The 26,407-nt window shown below is 45.2% G+C and overlaps 1 protein-coding gene across 1 annotated transcript; it reads right to left on the bottom strand.

The window, feature by feature from the left end:
• Positions 1 to 573: 573 nt before the first annotated feature.
• LOC118393378 (thioredoxin reductase 2, mitochondrial-like) lies at positions 574 to 26,280 on the bottom strand. Its single transcript, XM_035786008.2, has 17 exons — positions 26,115 to 26,280; positions 25,736 to 25,801; positions 24,820 to 24,876; positions 24,512 to 24,656; positions 21,876 to 21,950; positions 21,330 to 21,408; positions 21,094 to 21,156; positions 20,581 to 20,651; positions 14,596 to 14,615; positions 14,228 to 14,319; positions 13,774 to 13,948; positions 8,027 to 8,163; positions 6,163 to 6,258; positions 5,097 to 5,189; positions 4,345 to 4,416; positions 4,014 to 4,111; positions 574 to 3,120 (listed from the first exon to the last, which is right to left on the bottom strand). Exons 1-17 carry the CDS (start codon positions 26,188 to 26,190, stop codon positions 2,997 to 2,999), a joined length of 1,539 nt encoding a protein of 512 aa, XP_035641901.1. The 5' UTR covers positions 26,191 to 26,280; the 3' UTR covers positions 574 to 2,996.
• Between the last annotated feature and the right edge of the window lie 127 nt (positions 26,281 to 26,407).

Below are 26,407 nucleotides of genomic sequence, written 5' to 3'. Positions count from 1 at the left end.
GTGGATGTCTGCGCTCCCAGAGTTGACTGTAAGGGCTCAGAGACTAAAGTCACAATGGCCCTGTGAATGACAACTCAGAGTTAAGACAGTCAACCTTCAATGGGCCGGATTAAGACTGAAAATATCCCTGAACACACCTTGTCATGTTTACATGTTCTGCTAAGTGTGCTACCAAGCTGGATTTAACCTGTTGTCAACCAGTTCCCTCCGTTTCTGGAGGGAAACAAAGAACACAAAGCCTTTCGCTGTTCACCATTACTCACGCGCCTCGCAATGATCTTCATTGCTAGTGGTCTGACGGCAGATTTCAGAGTGACACGGGCCTCAGTTCAGGGGTGAAGCTGTTTGGGGATCCCAAGGAGTTTCTGGGTTTGTGAGAGCCCGGTCCTTAACCAAACAAACAGAGAGGAATTTGTGGCATTGTTGGTCCAGAGGGTTGAGTGACGGGACTGCACTACACCGCACAACACAGCCTCCAACGCAGAGCTTAACTAACAACTAACAATCATCGAGCCACAGACACAACCAGATGGAGACACCCATGCAACAGACACAGACAGAAAGGCAGGCCCGTTGAAACAGAGGACATCATTATTTTAATGGGAGACATCAGTGCATTCTCATATTTTATTCTTATTTTTATTCTTTACATATAAATAATGCAATACAAAGCGTCATTGTGAATTAGGCTACTCTATTTACAGTAACTAAAGTTGGTCGCCAGGTGTCATCAGACATGCCCTCCCCAGATGTGGGTTTTAGCGCAAGTTATCATTAGCTGGCGACCTGAAAGTTGAACCCTGACCCCTGTGAGGAACTAAGCATTACATTCTGCAAGGCTGAGGCTGATTCTACGCTCACATTTAAGCCCCTAGGCCCAAGGCACTTTTGTCTATCAACAACAATTAACAGAGACATTTCAAACAATACAATAACAAATTAATGTTTGTCATAAATATGATTCTGACTTGTGCGTTTGGGCAGCTTCATGCAGAAAATACAGGAACTTACTGTTAGATGGGATCAACAACTTTGCCTTGAGCCCAGCAGCAGCAGCCTGCTCTCTGGACTGAGTGCCTCGTTAAGATGAGGCATATACTCATTTGCCTGGCTAAATACACCCAGGCAGTGTGTGTTGGATGGTCCCAGCCTCAGCATGTGTAGTGGGTGATGGAGTCAAGCTGTTCCTGCCGAGCGGGGGGTCAGGGTCCTTCAGTCAGCACCCCGTCCCTGAACGGAGCACACAGGAATCGCCCCTTCCTTCTACACCTCCTCCTTCACCTCTCCATCCCCCTCTTCCCCTGGTCTGGCTGCATCCCTCGCTCTCCCTGCCTCAACCCCAGGTCCAAATAAACCTGGTAGCGCTGTTGCTCTCCTCTCTCCCCTCCCTCCATCATCCTGAGCAGTGCGCTGTCACTCCCCTCATCAGGATCATTAATCAGGCATGGCAGATTAGAGTTCAAACACAAATAAACCAGCCCAGTGCCCTGCTCTTAGCTCCTCTCAGCTCCACCGTTCCCCACCACGACTGCATGACCTGTCCAGCTCAGTCCAGCACTGCATAGTTCTCTGCTTTCAGGACTTGTAGGAAAGGATGATTGGGTGAAGAGTGGACTGGTGTACTTGACATGTTTGAAGACTGAAATAGTACGACATCATTTACGTGACTGGTAAAAATCACAATAGTATAATGGCAGTTAAGTGAAATAAACAAATCGGCCTTATCTCAGAGTGTGATGACTTTGTGGGCTAAACTGCCAGCCGTGTAAATACACAATGTTATCAGTTAGCGCTACAAATGCCTCCATGGTCTCCACATCCATTCCATAACAGACATCTCAAATAAGGATTAAAATATTCCAATGTGCACCTTGAATGTGCCCGGGCTTATTCATTATACACCGACTTCACTACCCTATCATTTCTTTACTAGCAGGTTTTCCGAAGAAAATAAGAGGGCAATACCGCCACCTTTAGGCAGCATTTGGTACTGCCACCACTGTGGCCCAGGCAGTTTCTTTCCCTCCATCTCTCCCATAGAGGGATTGGGTTGCCAGAGGTTTCTGGCCAAGGCGTCCCCACACACAGACTGACAGAGATTGTTATTGTAGTCCCACTGTATTCCTTTGTGCATTGGGGTTGAGGGGAGGTGAGAGGGGGGCAGAGTGCTGGAATGAGTAGAGGCCTAATCAAGGGCTCTGCACTCTGGCCCAGACTGGGCCCTGTGCTGCTCTGCACCTCTCTGACTGACAGCCTGCCCGCCGACTGTTTGTGTGTGTCCATGGGAAACGGGTGGTGTCACCGCGGCGACGGCCCTTGGCCCATCCATCAGTGTCACCCGGGCAACGCATGTGTCACTTTCAAGACTAATGGACAGGAAGAACAGGAGGAGAAACAACAATATTTGCTGAATATATTTCAGAAACATTAGTTGCCCGGCTTTCTCTCTCTTATACAGTTATTTTCAACAAACTGGAATGGGCCCTAATTCTGATTTATGAGCCAGTTTATTTGAAGGATGCTGCTCGTGTCTGGACGTTTTCACGAACCTGTGGGTCTAGAACTCCTTATGGCCTTCAACATGGGAGAAGGGGACATACTACATACATTAAGGGGCTACATTGGGTAACCATGGCCTGGTTAATGTGACCACTAGTCAAACCTGACACAAATCTAGCCTTACCTAGATATAGCATTGCAGTCATGACCTGGAGGAACCTGCAATGATAAGACGGAGTGGAGAGAGAGAGAGAGCTTCTACATGGACCGTTATGAGGTGGCTAGGGTGTATATGCATTACAATTACTTCCCTGTATGCGTCTCTAATGGGACCATATTGCCTTTCTAGTGCACTACTTTTGACCAGAGCCCTATGGGCCCTGGTTGAAAGTAGTGCACTACATAGAGGAGGGTGACATTAGGGACACATTCCCTGTCTCTACGAGGAGGTTCCTTCCCATGTGCTCAGGTGTGTTCAGAGAAGGGGGTGCTTAACCTCAGCAGCCGGTAACCGTGGCATCCAGCCCAGAGCGCTTGCTGACATTGACTTTGGTCAGCTCCTCGGCACAAGTGGGGTGGATCCCCACGGTCTCCTTCAGGTGAGTGAGGGTGGCCCCACACCTGGAGAGAGACAGAGACATAGAGACTTCATTCATACAACCGGCACAACCCATTCTCCCATCTTTAAGTTTCTCTTAATATAGTGAACAAAAATATAAAACGTAACTTGCAACAATTTCAAAGATTTGACTGAGTTACAGTTCATATAATGAAATCAGTCAATTGAAATAAATTCATTAGGCCCAAATTTATGGATTTCACATGACTGGGCAGGGGTACAGCCATGTGTGGGCCTAGGAGGGCCTAGGCCCACCCACTGGCGAGCCAGGCCCAGCCAATCATAATGAGCTATTCCCCACAAAAGGGCTTTATGCCAATTGCATGCTCCCGCAAAACTTGAAACATCTGTGGCATTGTGCTGTGTGACCAAACTGCACATTTTAGAGTGGCCTTTAAATGTCCCCAGCACAAGGTGCACCTATGTAATGATCATGCTGTTTAATCGGCTTCTTAATATGCCACACCTGTCAGGTGCATTAATTATTTTGGCAAAGGGGAAATGTTCACAAACAGGGATGTAAACACATTTGTGCACAACATTTGAGAGAAATAAGCTAGAGAAAATGATTTCAGTTCATGAAACACAGGACCAACACTTTACATGTTGCATTTGTATTTTTGTTTAGTGTAGTATCTCTGCTGCACTGATAAAGGCTCATCTTGTCACGTATATACTCACCTATATGTAGAGTTTACAACGTACATGACATCCATTCATTTTAGATGAATGAATCTACAGATTAACATATGTTAGTATGACATCTATACATTAGAGCCAACATCATTTTTAAAAAGCAGTTGAGCAATTTCTTAAAATAACCACAACCCTACAACATCTGTATGATCGACTTTGAATCCCTATCTAACTCCATCAAGCACAGAGGTTGACTTACTGGAAGCCCATAGCAAAGCCCTGGGTAACTTCTCCAGCGTTGGGGCCAGTGAAGTGCAGGCCGAGGATTCTCTGGTCTCCACCCCGCTTACACACCACCTTAGGCGGTGAGAGAAGCAACGTTACACCCCCTAAACCTCCAGGCTACACTTCAGATGCGACATAAGGAGGTAAAGGTTGCAACTTTGCCAAAATTCACAGGTTTTTCAGAAATCCCGGTTGAAAAACTCCTGGAATCAGGAGGGAATAAGCAGAATATACGGGAATCCTCCAACCAGGCTTTCTGGAATACCTGGGAATTTTGCAACCCTACTGTGAGGGCTTGTTCTGACCTTTATGTAACACTGGCTGGCATCTCTCTCAGCCACAGTGAACTCCAGAGGCTTGTAGAAGGCATGGTACACCTAGACAGAGAACAACATGACCATTAGTCCACCAACAATATATAGTACTTTACAATACTTGCTTGTGTGAAAGGTAGGCCCTGGATCTCAGATCGTTCACTATGAACCTGGTATTACAACTGTTCTCACAACACTTTGCTCGATTTAAAAAAAAAGGTACATTTCAGACCCTGGTTTCATGGCGTGTGTTTTATATGGAATCAGCGAACGTGCCGACACAAGTCGCCGGCCGGGCCATGCACACAGGCAGCTGTCAGGACCCATGGTGCACCTCTCCTGCCGCGGTGCTTTAGATCACACAACGCCTGTCAGCACCTGATACACACGTCAATCAGGCCCTCTGCTCACCTGTCAATCACACAGCGGAGCTACACCTCGCTCTACAACGAGCCGGGGCATTCTGGGCGCAGGTGTTAGCAGCTGGCACTCTGTACACACACACACACTCTGTACACACACACGGAGCGAGAGGCACTCTGTACACACACACGGAGCGAGAGGCACACGGAGCGAGAGGCACGCACGCAATTATGAACACACGCAATCACACCACTTTCTATTTCACAAATGTATAAAGCAGTAGACAGAGGCACACCAGGAGTCACAATCCTTTCCCAGCAGACCTCCATTCAGTTAGAGAATCAGCTAGCTATAATGTTAGTGGTTTAGGTCTACTGTACCTCTATGGAGTCCTTCCCATGTCTGCTCTCAGCCTCCTCCTCTGACAGGCCCACACAGCCATACTCCAGAGGGGTGAACACTGTGGTGGCGACCTAGGGACACAACCAATCAGAAGGCTTACATAAAGTCAGTGGGGTGGCCACCGGACAGACAGAAAATCAAGGATACAAGAAACAAGGCAAGGCAAACAAAGTAATATTATAGCAGGATACTGTAGATAGGCAGACCCATACTACAGGCCGGTCACATCGCCTACTCCATCTCCCACAATTGGGAGTAAAATAAAGTGGTAATCAAATCTACTGTATCTCCTACCATTTACCATTGGGAGTAAAATAAAGTGGTAATCAAATCTACTGTATCTCCTACCATTTACCATTGGGAGTAAAATAAAGTGGTAATCAAATCTACTGTATCTCCTACCATTTACCATTGGGAGTAAAATAAAGTGGTAATCAAATCTACTGTATCTCCTACCATTTACCATTGGGAGTAAAATAAAGTGGTAATCTAATCTACTGTATCTCCTACCATCTACCATTGGGAGTAAAATAAAGTGGTAATCAAATCTACTGTATCTCCTACCATTTACCATTGGGAGTAAAATAAAGTGGTAATCAAATCTACTGTATCTCCTACCATTTACCATTGGGAGTAAAATAAAGTGGTAATCAAATCTACTGTATCTCCTACCATCTACCATTGGGAGTAAAATAAAGTGGTAATATAACAATGCTACAAAAGACCACAAAAAAGGAACAAAGACGAAACTAGAGCACAAACAATAAGCATTTAAGCAATAAGTATCATTACGAATGGTTTAGGAATAAACATTTGGAAGAGGTGCAGAAGAGGTGCAGTGTGTCCCATTAAAACCCCATGAGTCAGACCAGGTTGCATAATCCAGGGAAAACAACGACTAAAACCCAAAATACACAGAAGTGGAGCTGATTTAACACTTAAAACAAAAGCATAAAACAAAGACATCAAAGGCCACATACAGACAAGCTGTGGAGAGAAGGGGGGGTGGGGGGAAGCATAGGAGTAGTGTGTGTGTCTACTCACGTTGTCGTAGTTCATTAGCTCATTGGTCTGGCCTACGAGCCTGCGGGCGAGGAGCTTCCCTGCCTTAATGGCTGTGGGGGTCAACTCAGGACGACCCTGGAAACACAGAACAACGCTAATGAGTGACATGAGAAAACGGGGAGACAGACAGATAAACAGAGAGAGAAGCAGACAGAGGGAAGCCGACAAAAGTACGTATGCATGCAGGCTCCGCACACAAACACACAGAGCGCACCTCCTTAGCACAGGCCCTTTGGCTATTTAGAGAGAGAGAGAGAGAGAGAGAGAGAGAGAGAGAGAGAGAGAGGGGACAGTTGTGCCTGTGAGTTACTGTGTAGACTAACCTGTAGCCTCTGGCTTTAACACACATTCATGACAATGGCATTGACTAATAAAGGTTTCTTAACTGCCTTGCACACTGAAAAACAAACATTGCTTTTGTATCCTCAAACAATTTCCCCACTCGACCCAACTGACTGTTAGCTCCTTACACTCGTGGGGAATTGCACATTTGGACTCGAGGGTGTTTGGTTTGCTTGTATGACGTCAAAGCGGTATGTATTTATTGTAATCCTCAACGTGTCATCTTTCAAGATACATTGAGTCCTCGTAATTTACAGCGTTCCCCTCACTCAAACAAAAAAAATGCAAAAGTTGCCCAATTAGCAGGAGGTGGTAACTGCTTGTCGCGCGCGGGGCTCATGCTCCGAACGGCTGACAGTCAAAACCCATACAGCGCTGTGAAGCGGAGACACTGAGCGCGGACGTCAAATAGAGCATGTTACTGTACTGCCAATGCGTACCAATTTAGGAGCTTAACAGTGCCCAAGGCTACCATTTTCAACCCGAATACGGGTACAAGTGTAAAGGCCTACTCACAACAACAGCTTAACAATAAAGGAAGGGGCAGAGCTGCAGGGGGAATTCTTTCTGAAAGCTTGACAAAGGGATACTTTGGGATTTTGGCAATGATGCCCTTTATCTACTTTCCCCAGAGTCGGATGAGCTTTTTTTTATGTCTCTGTGTCCAGTTTATGTCTAGTTTCGTGAGCCAATGCTAACTAGCGTTAGCGCAATGACTGGGGGTCTATGGTACCTAGTAGGCGCCGTGGAAGTAGATAAAGGGCCTTATTGCCAAAATCCCCAAGTATGCCTTTAAGTCATGAGCAACCCGTTTGATTAGCACCGCTGCTGAACATCCTGTTTTCTAAGACAGCTCCTCTGGCGCTGGAGGTGTGTGTGTCTGAATGTGTGTGTGTGTGTGTGTGTGTGGTGGTATTTCGGTAACTGTGTTTACACACCACTTGGGTCTGCGTCATAGTAATGCATTTCTTGGCAGTCCACAGGTGCTCTGTTTGGACATAGACTTAAATATCAATCCACCCCCTTTTAAAAAGTCTCCCAGTATGTGAAAAGATGACAGGCATCAGGGCTAAGAGTGACTCATCAAACGCTTGTGTCAATCTAACCGTCTGGAAGAGGCCTGTGGAAGTTAGGAAATCCACAGCTGGCCACATTAAAAAGACAGGACTGACATTTGATACATTTAGAAGGAGTATTGTGATAGAGCAGCACAGCAGTTTGAGAGGAGTCCTTGTCCCACGACATCTGCTGTGTAGCTCCAGCCATATGCTTCAATATCAAATGGAAAGATAGGCAACATCTAAAATGATGAAATTTGATGGTGCCCAGTGAACTAAGGTATCACTTCAACTTTTTGCATACCAAAATGGTTTCTTGTATAAAGCGTCGCCTTGGTAGGACCACTCATTTCAGCCTTCCATACATTCCTGGAGAGGTTCACTTTGGTGTTGTAAGGCTGGGTGGGTACACTGAGAGGATGACGGACATGATCAACACCTACCTCGCCGATATCGCCGAAAGCGTAGATGTTCGGCACAGATGTGGATTCGTCAGCAGCCACAAGTATTTTCCCCGACTCTTTGTTGAGCTTGACGCCAACTTTCTCCAGGCCGAGAGTTTCGGTTTCAGGGGCTCTGCCTATGGTCAAGATGGAGGAAAACAGTCAGAAACTCAATATTATGTGACACATTAAGAGAGACAGAGGGGAGGTTAATGGAATCTTAAGATTCTTAGAAAAAAACAAAAACAACTGCTGCTCAGTGTTCATAACACATACCATTGAGTTGGCACGCTAAGGGAGTAAGTTAAAGGCATGTCCTGAGACTCTCCATCCAACAGAAAGGCAAATCTTATCCAGTTAGAAGAAGAAACAACATCCGCACAGCTGGGAGGAGGAGGAGATGGGGAGCGATGGAGGCTTGTCTTTTGGCAGGGGATAGGAAGGCATCCAGTCAGCCACCTGGGGCACTGGTTGTAATTTCTGCCACTTCCTGGGGTACGGTTGACTGATGCTGTCAACGCTTGCACATCTCGTCGCCCCATCTCCATGGCGATGGTGAGCACACCAAGCACCCCTGCAGCACCGGCCCAGGACCTGGTCGAGGCTCTCTGCCTCCCTCGCCTACCCCCCACCTTCTCACTCCCTGCCTGGGTAACACAATAACCCCGCTTCTCGGCAGGGCCTAGAGGTACCCACGTACAACGTAGATGCTATCGGACAACAAGAATAACAAACCCCCCCCAAGACCCTTTTCCTGGCTGGAGCCGAGGAACAACTTCCTCCGTTGCAGCCAGACCTGGGACTGGGAGGGCCGAGGGACCTGTCCATTACTGCAGCACGGGTGGTAGAGAGACAGGCAGTAAGGCTCAAAGCAGCGGTTTTCTTGAACTAGGCTAGTCTAGCAGGACCATGTAGAGCCACCAGTGTTCAACTATGCAGATTAGGTCTAACACAGGGATCTCTACCTGTCATGACTGCCTTTCTCAAAGTATGTACACACACATGGGAGAGCACACTGCATACATACCTTGCTAAGAGACAGTGCGTAGATGGACATTCTAGCATGAGTTGTGTTTACAAAAAGTTGGTTCTTAGGAGGTCTTGCCCCACCCTACCAAACCACAGATCATTTCTGTCAGGAGGACTATCCGAAACCAGTATCCACTCTGTTCTCTCTATGTATAGACTCGGCTACTACAGCCACTCACGGCCTGCCTTTCCTGCTTAACTGTGTTTCTCCATCTAGGATTGGAGACTGTTGGAGTGCCACTGTTCCATTGTGTGGCGTGGACACAACAAGAGGTTCTGCTGATAAGAGCCTTCAGTGAGTGTGGAGCCACACACAGGGGTAATGACAGGCAGGTCTGATAGGACAACGCTGAACAAAGACTGTTGTAACACACAGAGGAAATCTCAAGACCCAACAGCTAATTAGCCACAACAAGCTTCCTGGCACGACTTGAGACCAACTAGGCCTACATGGCAGCTTTTTAGATCAATCAAGTGAACATAGACGAGAGAAGAAAATAAGACTGCATTTTGGGGAAATAGATGATTTTGTCTCCAAAAATAGTTTTCTGAGAAGGCAGCATATTAAAGGCCTAAAATGAGCATAATAGATGTGATTGTATCAGGATCCGCACTTTGGCTCAGAGAGACTTCTCTGAGTATGGGGAGTAGGCTTCTCTCAGAGAGGCTTCACATCCAACCATTTCAGTTCACATGGAGACATATGCATCACACAAACTTCAACCTCTTTTGGTGTTCCTCTCAAAATCTGAGAGGAAAAGGGTTGGGGTAACACAAATAGGTGTGAGAGAAGTGTTATGTTGTACACCCAGAGGAAATAAGCTGTTTCCTCCTCTGTGCTGTTGGCCACCTGGCCTTGGGTGCGGTCCTGAGGAAGGACAGGCCTTGAGAAGGATGACCATGGAGAAGCAACCATAGCTACAGGACTGGAACAGACAGTCCCCACCAACACCAGCCTCCTATTCCTCCCTATGAGTAGTTCACTGTCTGAGTCCTGATTCTCCACCCTTGCACACTTTCCAACACAGATTTACAAGCATTAAATCAATGCAAGTGTAATTATTGGCTCGAGGGAGATTCCACCATTGTTAAATCCATGACAGGAAATATGCAAGTGCACTCTTTGAGAAAAGGGTGGAGAATCGGGACATACCCACAGTCTTTTATAGCTCCACTGAGGGCACAGACCCAGTCTGACCTGTAGTGTAAAGGGAACATTGGGGAAGTGGCGAGAGGCCCACTCATAACTCCCACAGTCAGACAGACAGACACACACACTTCAAAAGGAGAGGCCCAGAAGTGGATGTCCTCACTGCCCTGCACGACAACACCAGGGTAAAGCCCGCAATAGACTGTAGCCTACACAGTAAGGTAGTAATGTAAGATAGAAATATATATGTATATGTATAGTCATATTCCTCCTACAACCAATAACCCACATACACTGGGGAAAGCTTTACCCCCTGCTGGGTGAGAGTGCATGTGAGGATGAGACCTGCACCATCTCAACCATGAAGAACGTCTATCCACCAAAATATAACAACTCAGTGAAAAGTATTGTTTGTCCTGCCAATTTTCCGTTAGTCTCAAAGTCTGGGTGTTTTGAGTGCAGTGATTCGACAGAATAGACACTTTGCCTTGATGTTCACATTGTGAGAACCACAGCTCTCTGAGAGCTGCAACCTGCCAGGGCTGGAAGAACGTAATCTCTCCATAAATGTCACCCATATCCTGGTCCCTGTCACACGCACAGGCAGAGAGAGAGAGAGAGAGAGAGAGAGAGAGACACCCGCTCTAGCCTCTCCTGGCTGGTACTGCAGAGTCACACACTGCTGGGACTCGGCATGGCGTAAGGTCAGGTTTTGGGAAACAAAGACGCCTCAACACAAATAAACATTGGCTGGGCAGCCAGGCGGAAGTTCCCTCCATTGTGCTGGTTGGCGGAATGAGACAAATTACATGGTGTGATAGAAAGAAAATGACTGTGGCACGAGAGAGAGAGGTCTGTTGGGTGCGCAGAGCTGCAGACAGACAGGGCCTTGCCGTGCAGATGCTGCGGGGTGGATGAGATGGTGCGGCCGGGCAGCCTAGTTTCCTCAGGGCTGGCACGGCGGGCAGGAAAGCCCAGAGCAGAGTGGGAGAACAAAGGAGGGAATGCAGTGACCCCGTGCCTGGGTGCATCCTGCTCCCCTCAGCCAGAACCAGGACTCAGCGCTGGGCTGTGTGATTAACACTTCCCCTGGTGGTTCCATCACTCACGCTTTATTACCTTGTTTTTGAGCTTGATACCCTCACAGTCTGCTGACACTGCACTATATTGTGGATGACAATAAAAGAAATGGAAAGGGAGGACGACGAGTAGTTCCACTGACACAGTATCTCAGGATACGTCGTTGCAAAGCCAGTTGTTAAGTTATGTATGTTATGTGGCCTACTTAACACACGTGATTGCAGCTACTACTAAAATAGTAGGGACTTAGTACCCTAATGTAGTAATTTGTGTGACAACTCAGCAAAAAAAAAAAACGTCCCTTTTTCAGGACCCTGTCTTTCAAAGATAATTTGTAAAAATCCAAATATCGTCACAGACCTTCATTGTAAAGGGTTTAAACACCGTTTCCCATGCTTGTTCAATGAACCATAAACAATTAATGAACATGCACCTGTGGATTGGTCGTTAAGTCACTAAAGGCTTAGACGGTGGGAGTTTAAGGTCACAGTTATGAAAACTTAGGACACAAAAGAGGCCTTTCTACTGACTCTGAAAAACACCAAAAGAAAGATGCCCGGGGTCCCTGCTCATCTGCGTGAACGTGCCTTAGGCATGCTGCAAGGAGGCATGCAGAAGATATCCCTCTAGTGGTGTGGGGGCTGTGCTTTGGCAAAGTGGGTGGGGTTATATCCTTCCTGTTTGGCCCTGTCCGGGGGTGTCCTCGAATGGGGCCACAGTGTCTCCTGACCCCTCCTGTCTCAGCCTCCAGTATTTATGCTGCAGTAGTTTATGTGTCGGGGGGCTAGGGTCAGTTTGTTATATCTGGAGTACCTCTCCTGTCCTATTCGGTGTCCTGTGTGAATCTAAGTGTGCGTTCTCTAATTCTCTCTTTCTTTCTCTTTCTTTCTAGGACCATGCCCCAGGACTCTCATGATGAGGACCTGAGCCCTCCAGGACCATGACCATGTCCCAGGACTACCTGACATGATGACTCCTTGCTGTCCCCAGTCCACCTGGCCATGCTGCTGCTCCAGTTTCAACTGTTCTGCCTTACCATTATTTGACCATGCTGGTCATTTATGAACATTTGAACATCTTGGCCATGTTCTGTTATAATCTCCACCCCGCACAGCCAGAAGAGGACTGGCCACCCCACGGAGGATAGCCTGGTTCCTCTCTAGGTTTTGGCCTTTCTAGGAGTTTTTCCTCCACCCGGCACAGCCAGAAGAGGAGCCACCTAGGTTTTGGCCTTTCTAGGGAGTTTTTCCTAGCCACCTGCATTGCTTGCTGTTTGGGGTTTTAGGCTGGGTTTCTGTACAGCACTTTGAGATATCAGCTGATGTACAAAGGGCTATATAAATACATTTGATTTGATTTTGATTTGATGCAGTGTGGCCAGGGCAATAAATTGCAATGTCCGTACTGTGAGACGCCTAAGAGAGCGCTACAGGGAGACAGGATGGACAGCTGATCATCCTCGCAGTGGCAGACCATGTGTAACACCTGCACAGGATCGGTACATCTGAACATCACACCTGCGGGACAGGTACAGGATGGCAACAACAACTGGCCGAGATACACCAGGAACGCACAATCCCTCCCATCAGTGCTCAGGCTGTCCGCAATAAGCTGAGAGAAGCTGACTGAGGGCTTGTTGGCCTGTTGTTAGGCAGGTCCTCACCAGACATCACCGGCAACAACGTCTCCTATGGGCACAAACCCACTGAAACAGACAGGACTGTCAAAAAGTGCTCTTCACTGACGAGTCGCGGTTTTGTCTCACCAGGGGTGATGGTCGGATTCGCATTGATCATCGAAGGAATGAGCGTTACACTGAGGCCTGTACTCTGGAGCGGAATCGATTTGGAGGTGGAGGATCCGTCATGGTCTGGGGTGGTGTGTCACAGCATCATCAGACTGAGCTTGTTGTCATTGTAGGCAATCTCAACAATGTGCATTACAGGGAAGACATCCTCCTCCCTCATGTGGTACCCTTCCTGCAGGCTCATCCTGACATGACCCTCCAGCATGACGATGCCACCAGCCATACTGCTCGTTCTGTGCGTGATTTCCTGCAAGACAGGAATGTCAGGTTTCTGTTGCCATGGCCAGCGAAGAGCCCGGACCTCAATCCCATTGAACACATCTGGGACCTGTTGGATCGGAGGGTGAGGGCTAGGGCCATTCCCCCCCAGAAGTGTCCGGGAACTTGCAGGTGCCTTGGTGGAAAAGTGGGTAAACATCTCACAGCAAAAACTTGCAAATCTGGTGCAGTCCATGAGGAGCAGATACACTGCAGTACTTAATGCAACCCCCCCCTTGTTGAGAGACACATTATTCAATTTCTGTTTGTCACATCTGTGGAACTTGTTCAGTTTATGTCTAAGTTGTTGAATCTTATGTTCATACAAATATTTACACGTTAAGTTTGCTGAAAATAAACGCAGTTGACAGTGAGAGGACTTTTTTTTTTGCTGAGTACATCTTCCTCCTCAGACACACTCACCTACGGCCCACAGCACAGAGTCGAAGGTGTCCCGTTGGTCCTTTCCTGTCTGTTCGTCTGTCCAGGTCACCTGCAGCACCCCAGAGGACAGCTTGTCCACGCTCTTAGGGACACTCCTCCAGGAGAACTTGGTGCCATAGGCCTCCATGTAGTCTGTCACTAGCCCTGCCATTTGCTGCAGCACACACAAGAGGGAAATCATTCTAGGTTGTTGACAACCCAAAGTCACCTTTCCAGCACTCCAAATTGGGAAAAGTATTATTCGAAACTTATATTGGTAGAGTAAAGCCGAACAGTAATAAATTATACTTTGACTTCCTACATATCTCTAAAACCTGAATCGTGGCTACAGTTTGACCAACAGACAGAAATGTATAATAAACATGTATAAAGAAATACATGTATTTCAAAGTGTACAATCTATTTTTTTTAAATGCCTTAAGAGCAGCAGTACCTGATCAAAGCCTCGGAGGGGGATGCTGCGCACCATGACTGTGGTCTCCAGCCCAATACCGGTCAGGAAGCCAGCACACTCCAGTGCCACATCTTCATACCAGTGTTCAGGAAAACAGAACAAACGCTCTCATAGAGGAACCTCGCCTATCTTTAGTTAAAGCACATTTGACCGCGGAGAAACGAGAGCATAACAGGCAGAGATAGACAGAGGTGACCCCAGTCTAGGAAGAAGGGGTCACCACGAACTGCAATTCACCACTTTATCCCTTCAACATTAGAGCCAGGCAAGTAGCATACTCCACAACAACTCACTGACACCACACAGTCTAACCAGTGACTCATGTTCGAGCGCCGTCAAAAGGATACAGCTGGCACCAACTACAAGTCTGAAAGGCAAAAACAAAGAAATACATTAAATCTTACGTTTTCATTTAAATGCTTTCTCTTGGAGGTTATATAGTACAGGTGTATGTCGGAGGTTATACTCTACATGACCAAAAGTATGTGGCCACCAGCTCGTCGAACATCTCATTCCAAAATCATTGGCATTAATATGTAGTTGGTCCCCCCTTTGCTGTTATAAAAGCCTTCACTCTTCTGGGAAGGCTTTCCACTAGATGTTGGAACATTGTTGCGGGGACTTGCTTCCATTCAGCCACAAGAGCGTTAGTGAGGTCTGGCATTGAAGTTGGGCGATTAGGCCTGGCTCGCAGTCGGCGTTCAAATTCATCCACAAAGGCTTTCAATGGGGTTGAGGTCAGGGCTCTGTGCAGGCCAGTCAGGTTCTTCCACACCGCTCTCAACAAACTATTTCGGTATGGATCTTGCTTTGTGCATGGAGGCATTGTCATGCTCTAACAGGAAAGTGCATTCCCCAAACTGTGGCCACAAAGTTGGAAGCACAGAATCATCTACAATGTCATTGTATGCTGTAGTGTTAAGATTTATTTTCTTTGGAAGTAAGGGGCCTTGCCCGAACCATAAAAAAAAGCCCCAGATCATTATTCCAAAGTTACAGTTGGCACTAAGCATTCGGGCAGGTAGCATTCTCCTGGCATCCGCCAAACCCAGATTTGTCCATTGGATTGTCAGATGGTGAAGCATTATTCATCACAGAGAATGTTTCCACTGCTCCAGAGGGCAATGGCGGTGAGCTTTACACCACTCCAGCCAACTCTTAGCATTGAGCATGGTGATCTTATGCTTGTGTGCAGCTGCTCATCCATGGAAACCCATTTCATGAAGCTCCCGACGAACAGTTATTGTGCTGACGTTGCTTCCAGAGGCAGTTTGGAACCCGGTAGTGAGTGTTGCAACCGAGGACAGACAATTTTTACGCGCAGAGCGTTTCAGCACTTGGGGGGCCCGTTCTGTGAGCTTGTGTGGCCCTACCACTTCGCGGCTGAACCGTTGTTGCTCCTAGACGTTTCCACTTCACAATAACAGCATTTACAGTTGACCAGGGCAGCTCTTGCAGGGTAGAAATATGACAAACTGAGGTGGTATCCTATGACAGTGCTACGTTGAAAGTCACTGACCTCTTCAGTACGGCCATTACACTGTCAATGTTTGTCTATGGAGATTGCATGGATGTATACTAGACTTTACACACATTTCAGCAACGGGTGTGGCTGAAATAGCCAAATACACCCATTTGAAGGGGTGTCCACATACTATTTTATATATAGTGTATAGTACAGGTATATGTTGGAGGTCATATAGTACATGTGTTTTTCTATATGATACACTATATTCATTCATACATTTTCTTTAAAATTATCTTGAATACTGTGCTAAACATAAAAAATGTTTACTCTGAATGTACTACTCTTTTTACTCTGAATTAAAAGTGATGAAAATGCTGTTTGAACATCGAAGGCCCCACTACTGTAAAAAGTCAAGACACCGAGAGAGAGAGATACAGGCAGAGAAAGATATGCAGGGGGGATGCATAACAGCGAAAAAGACAAGGGGGTGGAGGATTTGTCAGGGTCTGTCTTTCTCTGTGTGTGTGTCTGTGTGGGCCAGGTGAATCACACGTCTAATCCAGCCCTGAGCTCCACCGTTGTTTGTGGAGCTAATTGCTAGCATTCAGGCTAATCCCTGGGGATGGGGTGTGCGATGTTTCCGTGTTCAGGGCTCAGTCCACACATCCCTCTGCTGAGTGATGCCTGTCACCCGCATGGAGAGCCTCTCCCTATTTCACCCACCCTCTTGCCCTCCAGGGCTCCCCCACCTCAGGATTCTCTACCCTGGCCCAGGCTCTGACAGCTCAGGGAGCCTGGTGCACACAGGCCCTGACGAGGCCCCCCACATGCTAGTGCTAGCCGCTGAGAGCGCCAGTATCCGCTGCTCACGTCCACCTAATGCACATCTGCACTTAGTGCAACATTTTGAGGTGGCTTATGTTGAGATTAGGCTAGGAGCTTTAACCTGATTCCACACTTTCATCAACGACATCTCATTTTCCTGGCTGGGTCTATGCATGGTCATATTGCATGTCAGAGTGTCTCTGGGATTTTTCTCTCTCCCTCATCCAGCTGGCGGTGTCTGAAAGCATGGGTGGAGGTGTTCAATGTACATACAGTAGGTACAGCCTCACAGGTGGGTCTCAAAAACACTGCATCCAGGCGTGAACAGGGGATGGCTGCTTGTGAAAACAAGGAACTACAGAGGGTTGGGATCCAGTGAGAGGACATAGTAATACAGTGTCTGCCCTGCAAATGTTACTGGACTCCGCTGAATGATAAGCAGTATAAGGAGAAACCTACAACAAAGACAACGCAATCAAACATTTAGGGCTCGTGTATTAACCTCACATACCAATCCAAAGTCACCTTAATGAATGTGGGGGTATGTCGGACTGTCGTAGTTTAGAATTAGCCCGAGTCGCTCTCATAACCTTGGACCGGTCTTCAGCAGTCCAGACAAGAGATAAGTGAATCAGTGTCCTCCTCTAGCGTGTCTGCTATGCTTGCCACAATAACAGAGCTCTTTCACAAGTGTTCCTAAGAGGGGAGAGTTCTATTGGCAGCAGACTTGACCAGTGTCCAATAGATACAGGATGTGAACTCAACTCCTTTACACACTGCAGTGACTACAGAGCAAGAAAGGATACAATTGTGTTACAATGGGTTACAGTCTCCCTGGGTGCTTTTGAGCTTGTCATCACAAGACTCATTTCCTCAGCTGCTCTAAAGGACGACAAACAGCAGCATATTTCAAGCCTGGTTCACTGAGCTTTAGCTCTGGAATTAATTTTGAATGGAAACATTGAATAAATAAAAATAGAATCCTAGAAAATGGAAACGGTGCATTACTTACTGCAATAAAATCAAAAATAAAACATCTTACACTCATGTCAACACTTCTCATTGCTCTCGTATGCGTGGGAGTGTGCGAGCGAGCGTGCTCCAGCCCCTCTGAGGCATTCGTCACTCACCTGGAGCCATCCACTACCTCCGCCAGCCTGTCAACTCACACACCCTCTCAGACCCCACCTGCACAGCTGACAACTCAGAGCAGAGCAGAGCAGCACAACAACTAGTCAACAACTCCTCAACACACGGCTCCTCCTAGGTAGCGAGGGATAGGTCTGAAGAGAGGAGAGCCACGGGAGGGCCTGATAATCCTAACCCCTAGTTGCCTGAGGGCAGATATCACCAACAGTAGGCCCCTACCTAACAGCCTCACTACCTAAGGCACCCCTACCTAAGGCCCACTCACATTAAGGGTTTCCTGGACTCAAGTGCTCTTTCCACTCACTTGAAAGCGCCATAGAAAGCTGTGAACAAATATTTGTGATAATTGCTTTGGAAAGATGCTGAAAGAGGGAAGGAAAGTTCAAGGGAAACACGTTACACGCCGAGTGGCATCGTCTTAGAATGGACTCTACAGTACGAGTTCATATTGCCCTCTAGTGGTAGAAAGCTAAAATACAGGCTTGTTTGGCACACGGGAAATACTGTGCATATATACTGAACAAAAACAAAAACACAATTTTACTGAGTTACAGTTAATAGAAGGAAATCAGTCAATTTAAATAGGGCCTAATATATGGATTACACATGACTGGGCAGGGGCGCAGTCATGGGCGGGCCTTTGGAGCCAGGTCCACCCACTGTAGAGCAAGACCCAGTCAATCAGAATGAGTTCTCCCACACAAAATATCTTAATTACAAACAGAAATACTCCTCGGTTTCATCAGCTGTCCGGGTAGGCTGGTCTCAAATGATCCAGCTGGTAAAGAAGCCAGAAGTGGAGGTCCTGAGCACGTGTGGTTACACATGGTCTGCGGTTGTGAGGCCGGTTGGAGGTACTGCCAAATTCTCTAAAACGACTTTTGAGGTGGCTTATGGTGGACAAACTAACATGACATTTTCTGAAAACAGCTCTAGTAGACATTCCTGCAGCCAGCACACCAATTGCACACTCCCACAAAACTTGAGACGTCTATAGCAATGTGTTGTGTGACAAAACGGCACATTTTAGTGGCCTTTTATTGTCCCGAGCACAAATTACACCTGTGTAATTTTATTTTTTACCTTTATTGAACTAGGCAAGTCAGTTAAGAACAAATTCTTATTTTCAATGACGGCCTAGGAACAGTGGGTTAATTGCCTGTTCAGGGGCAGAACGACAGATTTGTACCTTGTCAGCTCAGTGATTTGAACTTGCAACCTTTTGGTGACTAGTCCAACGCTCTAACCACTCGTGCCCTGCTGCCCAGTAATGATCATCATATTTAATCAGCTTCTTGATATGCCACACCTGTAAAGTGGATGGATTATCTTGGCAAAGGAGAAATGCTCACTAACTGGGATGTATGAGCTTTATGTGCACATGGTAAATGTCTGAGATCTTTTACTTCAGCTGAGAAACATGGGACCAACACTTCACATGTTGTGTTTATATTTTTGATCAGTGTACATTGTAGTCATTTAGCAGACGCTCTTATCCAGGACGACTTACAGGAGCAATTAGGGTTAAGTGCCTTGCTCAAGGGAACATTGGCAGATTCAAACCAGCGACCTTTTGGTTACTGGCCACACTGCACCGCTAGGCCACCTGACTAAACTGCATTTAGCAAGGATTTTCGATGTGCAGATGACTCAGATAACTCAGCCCTCTGCTCTACACTGGTGGCACACTGTACAGTTACATTAACAAACATTAAACTCAAACCCCCATTGTGTTCCAAGTGGAAACGGTGTGGAGAGGCCAATTAGACAGGTGATGACAGGTTTTAAATGGCTGGATTAGAGATGGGTTCAGCAAACGTCAGGAAACCCACACACACAGCTAATCCGAGTCAGGAGAAGAACACTTAGTAGAAGCGTCTCTGTGTCTTGGATCGGTCACTATAACCGAGGTGTCTGTGTATATCTGCTGATGTACAGTATTGCATGGTATGTGTATTACAGGGAGGTCTGTTACAGTGATCGAATTACCGCAACATCGGCCGTCACGAGTCATGACCGCAGTCAAATTCCACGTGACCGTTTAGTCACAGCAACTAGGCTTCTCCAAGCTATGATGGTCATTAGTAGTCTACCAAACTTGCTATTCTACAAAGTAGAAAATAGTAAAAAAATACGAAAAACCCTTGAATGAGTAGGTATCTTGAAACTTTTGACTGGAACTGGAATGTATGTATGTATGTATGTATGTATGTATGTATGTATGTATGTATGTATGTATGTATGTATGTATGTATGTATGTATGTATGTATGTATGTGTGTGTGTGTGTGTGTATGTATATATATATATATGCATACACACACACATATATATACATAAATATAAATAAAAATAAGTCTAAATTAAGCATATAGGAGGAACTGTTTCTTTGTTAAACGCTGAACACAGAATAGCCGCATGTACGCTCTCCCTCAGATATTGTTTGGAGAAAATATGTTTTATTCAGCTTTGTTCAATTGTATTCTTCATACTATAAAATAATGCCACGGAACGCAAAGAAAATCTTGTCTGCTAAATGAACTAGTGTAGCCTACAGCCATTTGGCATAGCCAAATCAAGACAACTCAATAGTATTCTATTCTGTTCTTAAATAGACTACATTTTCTTCATATCGTGTTTCTTTAGACCTGTCTAAAATAAATAATGGATTTAGGTGTAGGCTATATTACATGGATTTATTAGACTTTTTAAAATGTTCCAAAGATCTGCATCAGTGGCTTGTATGCCATACGTGAAAGCCAGGAGATGGAAAATGTGTTAATGTTAATTGCTGGTCAATTACCGCGAGACCGGCAGTTATTTCCTTGACAATCACCAGCTGACAAAATGTAATGACCGCCACAGCCCTAGTCAACGGATGTACCACTCACGTCTTGCCAGGGGACTCCTTCAGCCAGAAGATATCATCACTAGTGATGCCGTGCTCGACTGCTCCAGGGATCTGCAACACAGGAAACAGAACAGTTCAAGACAACAACACCTGTCCGTTTGAATCATACAATTTTCAGTACAGCCTCTGGTAAAAGATCAGCTCCGTTGGACAGATGAGGAAGGTTATCTCTGCTCCTTGTTAGTTTGTTATCAACAGACAGTGAGCAGCAGGTTGTGATACACCACAGAGGGAGGCCTTGGACCCATCGGTTATCCCAAACAGCACCCTGTTCCCTATGTGGTGCACTACAGAGTGAAAAGCTAGGGTGGCATTCGGGACGCAGTACCAGACACAGCCTCCCTCCTCCTCCACCCAGAGACAGGCATGTTTTACCACCACGCCATCAGAAGCTTCAGATCCACTGTGGTGTTATCAGCAGCTGTCTACTGGGCAAGGACACCACACACACAGAGACGGGGATAGAGGGAGAAGCAAAGAGGTTCATACTTACATGTGCGGGGTACTTTGGCCGCCCCCCAGTGGCAATCACAATATTCTTAGCAGTCAGCATAATCTGCCAGACAAGGGGGAGAGACATGATAACTTCAATAGGAAAAAATGCAATATGGCATTGTTGAAATTATACTCCTTTCAATTGTGTGAAACAGCAATTCATTTAAAAAAAAAGACTGATAAGGTGAACATTTAAAAATGTCGCCATTAACTCCCAGTTTAAATGAGTGTTACCTCTTTTCCTGTCCTGGTTAACCCTTTCACCGTGTGCTCGTCCAACAGACTTCCTTTAACGTTCAGATACTTCACTTCCCTGTCGAACACAAACAACATTATGACAGCACAAACACCACAGGAAGACTCATAGGAGATCTTGTGCAAAGACAGGGGTTGGCTGAGATAGGTAAAGCCTAGATCGCTAAAACCTGTTTTCAATGAAACTGGGTATAATAAATATGAGATTTGGTTGCACAATGTATACATCGGTTGTGAGAGTATGGGTACATACTGGCATGGAAACACACCTGTTTAGCCCTATAGCCATTCAGTCAGAGCACTGCTTATAATTTATTCCCGAACCACTGTAACCTCTGTGTACCAACAGGTCATAACAAAAAAGGGTATGTATGTGTACATTTTATATATATATATATATTTTTTTTTAAATCACTGCTCAAGTCAACAACAGAATCTATGATCTAAAGTGGCTGTAGGTAAGGAGGACATTTACATTACATTTAAGTCATTTAGCAGACGCTCTTATCCAGAGGAGTCACTCACTTGTCCTGAAGCTGGACACGGTGACCCCAGTTGAGAGACCTGACGTGGTTCTGCACAGCCTCTGCCATGGTACTCCTGGAGAAAAACACATGGTATTGGACAGGCATCTGTGATAAGACAAAATAAAACAATGCGCATTTTCACTCAGTGTCCATTACGTGGCAAGCATTCGTCGTTAAATCAGCTAATAAAATTGGTGGATTATGACTGATCTGAAGTGTGTTATTCAAAAAATATTCCTCAGTTCACCACAAAGACACCCTATGTTGAGCTGTGTGTGAGTCACCATGTAGTGCTGACATCCTGTAGTCCTCCCGTGTGGCTCAGTCGGTAGAGCATGGCGCTAGTAATGCCAGGGTTGTGGGTTTGATTCCCACGGGGGACCAGTACAAAAAAATAACCCAAAATGTATACACCCGCTACTACTGTAAATCACTCCGGACAATATTGTCTTTCCTGCTAAATGACTAAAATGTATTGAATGTACAACCAAGGTCAATCCCCCCATCATGTCTTACTGATATATATGCCATCTAGTGGTAATGTAAGGGTCCATTAACCTTAGTGTTGAATGCTTATCAAGCCAAAACATTGACCAACATTTAACCTAGTAATGACTATGTGTAAAAAGATAATAATATATATATATATATATATATATATATATATATATATATATTTTTTTTTTTTTTAAATGAAAGAGGAAATGTGTCAACTTTTGACTGGTACTGTCATATATATATATGACAGTACCAGTCAAAAGTATATATAAAGTATATGTATATATATATATATATATGACAGTACCAGTCAAAAGTTGACACATTTCCTCTTTCATTTAAAAATATATATAAAAAAATTCTACATTGTAGAATAATAGTGAAGACATCAAAACCATGAAATAACACATGGAATCATGTAGTAACCAAAAAAGTGTTAAAAAAATCAAAATAGATTTTATATTTGAGATTCTTCAAAGTAGCCACCCTTTGACTTGATTACAGCTTTGCGCACTCTTGGCATTCTCTCAACCAGCTTCATGAGGTAGTCAAGCGGAATGCATTTCAATTAACAGGTGAGCCTTGTTAAAAGTTAATTTGTGGAATTTCTTTCCTTCTTAATGCGTTTAGGATAATCAGTTGTGTTGTGACAAGGTAGGGGTGAGTATACAGAAGATAGCCCTATTTGGTAAAAGACCAAGTCCATATTATGACAAGAACAGCTCAAATAAGCAAAGCTAAATGACAGTCCATCATTACTTTAAGACATGAAGGTCAATCAATGCAGAAAATGTAAATAACTTTGAAAGTTTCTTCAAGTGCAGTCGCACAAACAATCAAGCGCTGTGATGAAACTGGCTCCCATGAGGACCACCACAGAGTTACCTCTGCTGCAGAGGATAAGTTAAGAGTTACCAGCCTCAGATGACTGTTCAGAGGAGACTGCATGAATCAGGCCTTCATGGTCAAATTGCTGCAAAGAAACCACTACTAAATAACAGCAATAAGAAGAAGACACTTGCTAAGGCCAAGAAACACGAGCAATGGACATTAGACCGGTGGAAATCGTCCAAATTTGAGATTTTTGGTTCCAACTGCTGTGTCTTTGTGAGATGCAGAGTAGGTGAACAGATGATCTCCGCATGTGTGGTTCCCACCGTGAAGCATGGAGGAGGTGGTGTGATGGTGCTTTGTTGGTGACACTGTCTGTGATTTATTGCGAATTCAAGGCACACTTAACCAGCATGGCTACCACAGCATTCTGCAGCGATACGCCATCCCATCTGGTTTGAGCTTAGTGGGAATATAATTTGTTTGTCAACAGGACAATGACCCAACACACCCCCAGGGTGTGTAAGGGCTATTTGACCAAGAAGGAGAGTGATTGAGTGCTGCATCAGATGACCTGGCCTCCACAATCACCTGACCTCAACCCAATTGTGATGGTTTGGGATGAGTTGGACCGCAGAGTGAAGGAAAAGCAGCCAACTAGTGCTCAGCATATGTGGGAACTCCTTCAAAACTGTTGGAAAAGCATTCCAGGTGAAGCTGGTTGAGAGAATGCCAAGAGTGTGCAAAGCTGTCATCAAGGTAAAGGATGGCTACTTTGAAGAATCTCAAATATAAATTATATTGGTTACTACAAGATTACATATGTGTTATTTCATAGTTTTGATGCCTTCACTATTATTCTACAATTTAGTAAAAAAACTTTTTAAAAAATGAATGAGTAGGTGTCCACTTTTGACTGGTAAAATCAAATCAAATGTTATTAGTCACATGTGCCGAATACAACAGGTGTAGTAGACCTTACAGTGAAATGCTTACTTACGAGCCCCTTACCAACAATGCATTTTCAAAAAATAGTAACAAGTAACTAAAGAGCAGCAGTAAAATAATAGCAAGACTATATACAGGGGGGTACCAGTAGAGTCAATGTGGGGGGGCAATGCACATAGTCTGTGTAGCCATTTGATTAGATGTTCAGGAGTCTTATGGCTTGGGGGTACTGTATATATCTTGTTATTTATTAAATCTAGTGATGGGAATTCAAGAATTTTGCTATTGCTTTACAAAATAGTTCAGGAAATGTGCATATCCACAGTCCTCCATTGTTCTCGTACTAATGAGATTTACCAGTCATGGGAGATGGGCCCGGGGATTTGCCAGCCATATTTCTGAGCGTCTTTGAGAGCTGTGCCCAGCAGAGCAGCCTGGTGCATGAGCTTCTTGGGAATGCAGCCCACGTTCACGCACGTACCACCAATGCCCCACTTAGTACCTGAAAGGGAAGCATGAGATGTTTTGTTTATCTTCTATATTCATGCAGATTGGTCACAACATGCATACTGTTTCTTTACTCCGAGAGAGAAGGAGAAATGTTTTTACGGTTCAAGTTAAGCTGATTATGATGGAATGCACAGTCAGTATAACATTTATCTTACCTTTAACTGACGGCTCCACATAATCTAACACAGCAACTTTCTGTCCTAGCTGAGCCGCTGAAAACAGAGTACATGATGTTTTGGTCAATCGTCACGTTCAGTAAAGCTCAATTAGACCAGTGGAGGCTGCAGAGGGGAGGACAGTTCATAATAATGGCTGGAATGGAGCAAATGCAACGGTATCAAACACATAGAAACCATGTGTTTGATACCATTCCACTCCAACCAATACCACGAGCCTGTCCTCCCCAATTAAGGTGCCACCATCCTCCTGTGAATTAGACATTATCCCACATATAGAACCTTCACATATAAGGGTCCATTGAGCCAGTCAACCTGGTAACAAACCATCTGGGGTACATGATTGTATACTATTCTGAAGAACAGTGGTTCCCAGTGGTGTAAAGTACTCCTTAAGTAGTGTTTTTGTGTATCTGTAATTTACCATTTATATTTCACATCATTTAATGGACTACTGAAAGTTGTAATAGTAGAATGCACAAGGTGCAATTTCGAAATTGGGTAGTGCATCAGCAGTTTTCCTCTAGTCATGTCCATCATTGCAGACCGTAGAGCTATTTGTAACTTGTCAGAATTGTCAAGATCAACTAGCCCATGTCAGCTAACGTTTTTTAGCCCATTGATTTTGTTGCAATGTTTTACTTACTCAAATATCATATGAACACACAAGACAAATGACCAAATGTATAGAACTGCAGGAAATAAGCTTAAAGCCTGCCAAATGTTCTCTCAGCCAACAAGAGGGGTTTGAACCCATAGAAATAGGCTTGGGCGCTATGTTCGCCAACGCGGAGTGAAAGTTAGTGAACCCCTGCGCAAGAACACCGAATAAACAAAAGGTAAGTCCCTAGCTCATAACGTATTGTAATACTAATGCTGAGATCGAGACACTCACCTTCTTTGGAACAAGCCAGACCCCCAGAGCCACCACCAATAACGACGAGATCATAGTCAAACGTTCCTGTAACAAACCAAATGCCATGCCATTCAATCTCTATTGGACAATGCTGATAGTGAGACCATAATAAACACATCCAACATGTATGCCTGAGTTTACTCATCTAGAAACCAAGCATGTTAATTCTACCAAAGACACTTAATGTCGGCAAGGAATACTTTACACTGACAGCTTGTTTGGCGTTGACAGGTAGCTTAGCTAACGTTAGCAGGGTCATGTTAGCCACTGTAGTGTAACAAACATAAAAACTAAACCCTGTGCGATAATCTGTCAGTTTGTCACAAACTAACTAGTAATATGGCAACAACCTCCCTACCCGTCAAGTTTCTCGTAAGAAGTTGAATGCAGTTGGTGCGTTTCCACCGGTGTCTGACTCTACATAAGGCTGCCATGTTGTTCTTACAAAAGGACCTTCACGAAGTCATAGGCGTCTGGAAATCTGCCTGACCTATTCTACCCATGTGAGGCACATTCACTAACGCAACGTTGTCAAATGTTGCAAAGTTGAAATGGCGTTGTAGTGTTGGAAATAGAACATTAGATAAATTGCTACTGTAGTAGCTACGTAATAAATACGTATTTGATAGACTAGGTAAGGCTTATACAAGA

Source organism: Oncorhynchus keta, chromosome 14 (assembly GCF_023373465.1).
Source record: "Oncorhynchus keta strain PuntledgeMale-10-30-2019 chromosome 14, Oket_V2, whole genome shotgun sequence".
NCBI classification, from domain to species: Eukaryota; Metazoa; Chordata; class Actinopteri; order Salmoniformes; family Salmonidae; genus Oncorhynchus; species Oncorhynchus keta.
This window is presented reverse-complemented; position numbering and strand designations above follow the sequence as displayed.